The 9,055-nt window shown below is 38.3% G+C and overlaps 1 protein-coding gene across 1 annotated transcript in view; it reads right to left on the bottom strand.

Annotated features, from left to right (window-relative positions):
* Positions 1 to 618: 618 nt before the first annotated feature.
* The window catches only part of LOC104691452, a 170,199-nt gene continuing 161,762 nt past the window's right edge, over positions 619 to 9,055 (bottom strand). Inside the window, exon 21 of the mRNA XM_039549741.1 lies at positions 619 to 7,628. Within this exon, the coding sequence (XP_039405675.1) occupies positions 7,606 to 7,628 (23 nt within the window). The 3' untranslated portion in view covers positions 619 to 7,605. The remainder of the gene's footprint in view (positions 7,629 to 9,055) is intronic.

Here is a 9,055-nt window from a genome sequence, read left to right as displayed (position 1 = left end):
GAAAAACCTCGGGCTAGACACAGATGCACAGGTCTCAGACTGTCTATGTCAGATATGACAGATCTGCCATACCAGAATCCTACCCATCCTTGCTTGTTTGTCCCCCAGGTATGTTTTTTAGGGACAGCATGATAGTAAAATACAGAGATGAAGGTGTATCACACACCCTCCTGTCTCCTCAAGGGTAGAACAACTGTGTAGACCTCTGGTAAACATCATGAGGCTTAGAGCAGTTCCCCTCAGACTGATCTCACCTCCCATGTTCAAGTCCTTCATGGAGACTCAAGGTCTCACTTCTCACTTTCAAGTCCGTTAAGGAGAGCAGGTTCCATTTGCACTTACTCAGAGTGATATGATTCTGGCAAAAAAGACAACTTTCTCGCATGAAGAAGCACATCTGTTTGAAATGGTTCCTAACCCTTCTTTGGGAAACAGGTCAGCTCGGGAAAACCTTGTCTGCTCTCTGGTGGGACATTGAGGTGAGGGCATGGGGAATGAGGCATTAAGGGGAAGAGGTATATCCACAGTTAACAGTCCTTTTCTCAAGCTGAGTTCCTGAAGAGAAAGACAGCAAAATTAATGAGAATAGAGCTTTGCTTTGCTCTTTCACAGATCTGTGATTCAGAGGGTGTAATGTGAAAATGTGTGATTTTCTTCTGAAGGGACAGCTATGGCATATGTGATATACATGAAAACCACTAGAATCTTGCAACAGCCTCTGAAAGCTCATCCATCTCCATTTACCAATTTTCTCCCTTCTTCTGCCCCATATAGCATAATCAGATTGCCAAGTGTCTAAGGGGAGGTGCCAAATACGTTGAAATAAGTACTTCCATAGGGAAAGAGTTTGTGTTTTTAAAGCATTTCAAGAGATTGCTTTATTCCTTTTTTTTCCTTAAGTAATATCAATTCAGTAATGAACATGAAGTGGAATTAGCTGAGATAAATGTGATACAGACCAAAAAAAAAAAAATAATTGAACAGAAAATTGGACAGAAGGGTTTCTGAAACTAGCCATACAGAAATGAAGAAAGTCATGTAACCAAGAGCAACATACTGCAGATTTTTGTTCTAATTGTTAAAAAATGTTCCCTCCCACTCTTGGAACTTCCAGTCCAAGTTTAAGCCTGAAGCAAATTTTTACAGTAAAGTTATAAATCCATAAAACCAGAGGTTTATAATGGAAACACTGGCACAATTCTAACTAAAGTGTTGTGCCATGGGGTGCCTCTATAATAAAAAAAGAGTCTCTGAGCTTGTATGCCAGCCAGAAATCTAGCAACACCCAAAAAAAATGGACAGAAGTAGAAGAGACATCAGGAATACCATTTCTGAGATAAAGAAAGCACACAAAGTCCTATGGAGTAAAGGGTTACAAACAAACAATTTGTCACAGCTTTGAATAAATACAGAATGGGAACCACACTTTGAGAAAATGATGGGTTATTAAGGTATGGAATTTAATATCATTGTCAATCTATAAAACTTTTACAACCTAGTCTTATTTGCACAGAGATTACATCCCCAAAGCTCAGTGCCAAAGACACATGTTAATAAGCTCACAACTTTTAATTAAGCAATATGTATAAGTAGATTCCCATTAAGCCGTGATTTGTGGGCTAGTTCATTACAGTGGGTTCCAGCCACCAGACACATATTCAATACAAATCAAGCAGCCTGCATATTATCCAGCTTAATGTGAGCCTACTTGGGATATTTTATCACCAGTTCAGATTGGTGGTTCAGAGAACTATATTTTTTTCTAAGACTTGGGGCAGTGACCAGAACCTTATAATGACCCCATGTTGTTTTCTTAATGAAACTATCCATCTGAATTGTTTAGTTGCAACTGGTAATTAATCACACAGTTAATCATAGTTCTGTTATATACAACATGTATATGACATTCAGCCAGAACACATTTTCTCTCATTTAAATTAAATGTGTAAACTAAGGCACAAAAGAAGGAAATATGGATACTAACGAATGCAACAATAAAAAAATTTCACACATTTTACTCCAAAGAGAGTGATGACATTTTCCAGGTCTTGGAATAGCTCTCTTTTGAGTTCCTGAATTATGCTAAAATTTCTGCCCCCAGTTTGTGACATGGTGTCAAGTGGAATTTTTTCAATCAGCTTTACTCATGACAGTGTGGCATGCCATTTCACATTTTTCTTGCTTAGACGGATTTCCCATTGATTACATCAGCAGTGAGGATTGTACAGCAATTTGATGCAACAGTCTTAAAAATAAGATGGATGTCCTGCAATATTTAACACTTTTTTATTTTTTGCAGGAGTTATTAGTTCATGGATCATTGGATGATCATCTAGGAGAAATTATTACAGTCAGATATTTGGAAAATAATACTTTATCATAGCATTTTCTTTTGGTATTCCTTCCATAACAATAAGTGGATGAATTAACTTTGCTACACATTTACAGTTATCAAGAGTGACAATTGTTTTTAACAGCCCTTTGAGTAAGGATTCTACTGTATTTCACTGTAAGGAAATACGCATTTTATTTACCGACTGACCTTTTCTCTGTAACCTCTCTTTAGCCCTCATAAAACATACACAAAATATTTAGGGTTGATTTTTTTTTGGTTTATATTTTCTATATTGCTACTGAAATATTCTCTAAACGACCAATCTTAGATAACGTAATGATACTACCAAGAGCTTTCCAGTATTTATTTAGAAAGCAGAATTTGCCATTGAGCTCCAGGTTCATCTTATTCAGTATCTTTCTAACACCAGCAGCTTAGCCATGAGGTTTTATGAAACCAGGGAGGGAATAAGACCCAGTAGAGGAGACTCCAGGATGAAAGAGAAGAGTGAGCTCCTGAGAAGATGTGAACTACAAATCAAGAAGACAAGGAGAAGAGAAAGATCATAATTAGCCATAGCTCTAAATGTAACAAGAAGAATTTTTCAATCAATATGGTAAGCTGCTTGTAGCCAATTAAAAGACTGTAAAGTAGGCACAATGCCATATGTAGATTAGGCTAGTCTCGTAAAAAGAGCCTTGAAGCAGTGTTGCATAGTTCATGAATTGATTTTCCTCAAAGGCCGGAGAAAAAGGAGCTGCAATAACCCAGTCCTATAGTAACAAAAGTGGTACCTCAGAAAACACATTTCAGTGGCAAATGAGTCAGAGGAGTTTTACACATCCTTTTTATACCAAACTTTTGCCTCACCTAACCATCTTTCCTAAGATGATGCTCGTGCAAAACTATAATGGAGAGGATTTGGGGGTTGGGGTTTTTTTATGATTACACTATTTCTGAATAAACTAAAGCAATGCAGACCTGGGAGAACCTGTGCCGCTGCTTTCAGCTTTAATTCACCCCTGAATCCTAGCACTTTGCCTTTGCCAACTCTATGGGATATTGCAGCATATGGAGGAGTGAGGAAACTACTACATTTGCCAGAAGCTAAAGTGTTAAAAACAGTCTCCTGCAGAGGAAGCGTGGAGTCAAGGAAAACACCCAGACATATAGCTGTTGAGACAGGAGCAACATTACAGCCATTAAAATCAAATGTCAAAGAAGGAACAATGCCTATTAGCTTTTAGAAACCAAAAATGAACAGTTCAGCTTTATCAAACAAATGGGTTGCACTATCCAATTACTAACTTCTGATAAGCACCATGTCAATTTTGAAATTGTACTGCTGAGTCCATGGAGAAGAAAAAATAAATCTGAGTTATCCACATAACAAGGATAAAAGGAAGCCAAACTGCTACAATCCTGACCTAATTACCCAGGCAAATCACTCCCCTTTCTGGAACCTTGTAGAGCCGGTAGAAACACTGCAGTATTAGCTGACAAAGCTCTGACCTTGCATGAAGCCCCTTTTCTCTCCTCTTCATGTCCCATCTGATCAGAAGCCTTGAGAACTCCTCTGACTGGGTCCCTCACCCAAAGCAGTATCTATCGCAGCATCTTTGTATTGCATCCTACCCAGGAGCATAAAATCTGGGACCGCATATGGCTCTGTTGAGTGGGCTTTGGAAGTCTGCAGCCTGCAGGGTGGATGCGACTCCTTATCCAGCACACAGAATTTTGCATGGCTTCACAGAGCAGCTGGCACAGGTACTAGAGGAAACTACTATCCTATTTGCTTCTTAAGGCTGGTGTCCATTGTGTTCAGGGAACATACAGAGGCTTCCATTCCTTCTTCAGTGTTGTTAAGTCTGAAGCTGGTTGGCAACTCCCATTTTAGTGCTATTTTTTACCCCAAGGTACGTGAGTGGTAAATTAAGCACGGGTTGAGTTTCTCAGCAGTAGAGTATATAATTGAAAGGATAATGAGAATAATAATAAAAAAAGCTCATAAATTACATTTTATGTAATGTAATATGCACACACTTCCGGCTTTCTTTTTCATCTCAGTCTAAAATGAGCATTAAAGTCCATGTTTCATCATCAGCTGGTGGGCTGTCTGTAAGGACTCCTAACTCAAGGTCTGTCTTATCACTCACAACATTCATAATCAAATAAGAAACACAGGATTTCCAAACAAACCTTTAAACCAGACACACTCACAGGGGGCAGAAATCCGCTTCAGTCACAGTTGTGTTGGATGAGGGAATGACAGCATCACTCCCACCTGTCCTCACCACCCTTCTCTCAGAGATGACTGCACTCAGAACTGCTGGTAGAGTTGCTTGTGTGAATGCTCTCACACCTGCTTTGGCTAAACGTGGCCCCGTGAAGCTTGAGCAGCTGGAGCAGAAGGTATTTGCTGCTCAATCTGAAATGGGTGAGGGAAAGCTCCCATGGGAGCTTCTCCTGCATGAAAAAGCAGCTGTAGATGATCTCTTCAGGTGGCACAGCTGTGCTCAAAGGAGAGCATGTGTCCACAACAATAGCAAGGATAGAAGAGGAAAGCTAGAAATTAGTAACCTGAATGCAACGTCTCTCAATCTGGGCTCACTGTTTTCTTTTGGACCAAGCCATGCCTGTATTGGCTCTTTTGACACCGTTTCTAAAATCCCTCAGGCTGTCAGAGGGGCAGAGACGAGCCTTCACCTTATACATTCAGCCCCAGACTCAGGTAAAATGTTGCATCCCTGATAAGGTAGATACATGTGCATAAGGCCATTAGTTCATAGTGAAAAGTCAGCATTTAAGTGTTCTTGGTAGGCCAATGTAACATGGTAAGATTTTCAGTGCTTGAAAAAGAGCAGGGGGGAGAAGGGGGAGAAGAGGAGAATAGGGGGCTGCAACCCATTCCTGTCCACCACTTGTTAATGAAAAAAATCATGTGTTGAGACAATTAAAAAATTTAGCCTTTTTCCTCTCTAACTTGAAAGATATTATGAAAAAAGTAATGCATGTTGTCTGATAGTTCAGAGACTCTCTAATATATTCACAGATAATATCTGTGGAAAAAAGACAAAAGCCTTTTAACAGTGATTTTTTATTCCAAGATAGAAAATAAAGACTTCAACAGCATCAACAACAGACTAAACTTTTGAAAGGTTTAAAATACAGAGCCCTTGCCACTGAAATCTGTCCTCCTCTCATTCTGTACACATGAGCACACACATACATGCATATTCTTGCACAGATTTTAGACACAATCACAGCTGTCTGCTGCTCCAAATTCACTGTGAATGGTGAATTTCTAAAATTCATCTGAAATAAGAAGAGAAAAAAATCCTTTATTTTTTTTTCATTTTTATTATTTTATTATGTAAGGACTCTGTGCCTTTGAAGTAGGAGGCCATTATAAATATGTCGTAGTGCAGATGAAGAAGTTTTCCAATTTCATTAACAAGTAGCAAGATCTGTGCATATATCTCCCACACAGAATGTTTTAGAAATATGCCCTATTATGTCTAGTTAAGTCAACCTTGTGTCATTATTTCCTATTAGTGTATATGACAGGATTGGCATACCCAGGAAAGATGCATCAGAACCATTACGTGCCAGCCAGGAAAATGAAAAATGAAATTCTATGTTTCAAAAACTACATTAATTATACTGTCCTCAAATATTTTGAGAAGGAAAGGTTCTATTGGTAAAAAAAAAAAAAGGTCTGTTGTTTTAAGGTTTAAGGAAGTACTTTGAATAAAGTTCTAGTAAAACAGAAAAAAAAAGGCCAATTTTGGAGTGTATATTTAAGTAGAAAAAGACAGGGAAATGAGAATGAAAAATCTACTGCATGAAGAGAAGAAAGCATTGCTTAAATGCCTTGTTTTTTAACACATATTTTTTAAAAATGATACATTTTATTTTTCAAAGGAAACTTTTTAAAATAGGTCTATATTTTGCAAAACACTACTTTCAGGTCTAATATCATTATCCTACACTATTAATGGAAAGACTTCTGCTGTATAACGCTACATTGATTTCACCAAAATGTTAAGCACACATTAAGCAAAAGTGGAAAGAGTACCTGTTTTGGGAAGATCACATAATTTCCACAGAACCCCAGAAATGTAGGGCCAGAAGAAAACTCAAAACACCTCCACCCATCATTTGTAGTAAAAACAGATTAACTACATCACTTCCTATATGTTTCTCTTTATTGCTGAGTTGACCTTGATTAGACATCAGTTGCCCACCAAGCTGCTCCATAGCAGGATGGGGGGGAGAAAATAAGATGGAAAAAAAACCCTCATGGGTCAAGATAAAGGTAGTTCAATAAATTGGAAGCAAAGGGAAACAAAAGATTTTATTCCCATCAGCAGGCAATGTCTGGCCACTTCTCAGGAAGCAGAGCTTCAGTACTTGCAGCAGTTGCTCTGGAACACTAATGTCATAAATAATGAATGCCACCCTGTTGTCCTCCTTTCTCTTAGCTGTTAGTGCTGAGCAGGTGCCATATGGTATGGAATACCCTTTTGGTCTGTTTTAGTCAGCTGTCTTGGCTGTGTCCCCTCCCATCTCGCTGCCCATCCCCAGCCTACTGGTGAGGGGGAGAATGTTGGAGAGAGAATGTGAGCGTGTCCCAGCAATGGCCATAACACTGGCATGGCAGCAGCACCTTTCCAGCTGCCAATAAAAAGGACAGCACTGTGAGGACTGCCATGGGAAAATGAACTCCATGTCAGCCAAACTCAATACACTTTACAAAGAAAACAGCTTTCAAACTTAGTCATAAGAGAAACTCAAAACTGAATTCCCCAAAGAATGACACTACATGGAAAATGAAGGTCTCAAAATAGCTTCATGCATAGGCTCATTGATCTTGTAATTTTCATATCTGAAATGTAATTTTCTCTCCTTCTAACATTTGATCTGGATAGTGAAGATGCATCTGTTGTTCAGACTTTGGACCATCTCCTGCATGTGTCATTTCCAAGAATTTTGTTGTGTAGCTCCTGACAAGTGACTCCTGTTTAGGAGGAGGCAGTGGCTTAGGAATGGTTTGAGACTCAGAAATGTTTATGACTTCTCACATCTTCCACGTCTTCAGACAACAGATTTGATTGTCTTCCAACACCCATTGCCATGGAGGAAAAAATGTTGCTACGTGATACAAAGGTAGCCCTCAATGTCAAAACCTCTTGTGCTGTAAATTCTCACATCTCCATTGTCTTTGAGCAGCCAAGAAGTACCTTTGCTGAAGATCAGGCTCCCCATCTTTAGATTACTGGATAATAATATCCTATCAAGGAGATATAAGAGGGAATCAGAAAAGCTCATCAAAATGTTCGGTGACATGGCAGCAGATTTATGAGAAAAAAAATGTCATTATAAAGAAGAAAAAAAAAAGGAAAGGTCATATTCATTAGTAAGAAAGGAAGACCTAAAGAAAGTACAGGAAATTATAGATCTACCAGTACTTTGGAGTTTTGTTGTTAAGAGAGAGGGAGGATTTCTTAGCACGTTTATTAAAATGAGGTACTACTTCTCTTTACTTTTACATTTTCAATCTTTTTATTATCATAGCAATACATCTTCTAACTGCTTCCTTAAGCATTACAGTGGATTTATTTAATAAAACTGAGGACTGAGCATCACTGAAAATACTGTTTCCAATGGAATACTCTCATGCTGTGATTGGTGAAGTGCTAAGTAATTTGCATTTAATGCTAGCACATACCACTTAGCACTATATTTAACTAAATGATGAAAATCACTCATTTTTCATCCCCTTGCTTAACTGGTGCTCAGTGTAATCTATCTACTGTACTGTGAGCCTAGCTCCAGATATATTCTAATAGACCCTGCTCTCCAATCTACAACAAGCATTTTAATTTTTAATTCATAGTTATGTCTTTATCCTTTAATAGAACAGAACTACAGATGGGGAGTATGTTTTAGATAATAAGAGCACAGTAGGTACCCAGGGAAACTACACCACTAAAAGGATTCTTTATTTACACTTTTCAGTAATGACTACATATATATAGCTACACAGGAGAAAATTGTTGCAAAGGAACACTGCGTAGACAGGCAATTACTATCCAGCTATAACTGAGCATTATGGATGATGCTGCTGATAAGAGCACTTCAGAAAACAATTTCAAAGCCAATACCACCCACTGCATATTGACCAACAAACATGGGAACTCATAGGATGCAAGTAATCAATATTAATAGGTAAGATGCTACATTTAAAAAAAAATTTAGGTAAATTTACCTAATATTTAAACATAGTTTAAATTCAGCTTTCACAAATATGTAATGTACAGAACTGTACATCCTAGATCAAATGAAAGTCAATGGAGACATTCCAATATAACTGGAGGAACAAAAGTAGTCAGTCAAGTCCTTCATGCTGAACAAAGTTTCAGTACTAGATCCACATTTGTTAGAAAAATCAACACAGTCCTATCAGAATCAAGCTATGGTGGTTCCATGGTTCCACACATAAAGTCAGTCCTACCAATCAGACTAAATTCCAACACTGTATTACCAACACTGAAGTCAAAATCTCACAGAACCAGACTGAGATATCTTAACTCAGTGGTGAGAAACCCAGGGTATAATATAGCCCAAAGGGATTTTTACCATTATAGTCAGTCATGTTGAACGGCAAAACTGAGGCCAAGGAGATGCACATTGTAAGATGCTGCCCACAGCATCTTG

This window comes from Corvus cornix, chromosome 2, assembly GCF_000738735.6.
Source record: "Corvus cornix cornix isolate S_Up_H32 chromosome 2, ASM73873v5, whole genome shotgun sequence".
NCBI lineage: Eukaryota > Metazoa > Chordata > Aves > Passeriformes > Corvidae > Corvus > Corvus cornix.
Note: the sequence above shows the minus strand (reverse complement) of the source record. Positions and strands in the feature narration are given on the sequence as shown.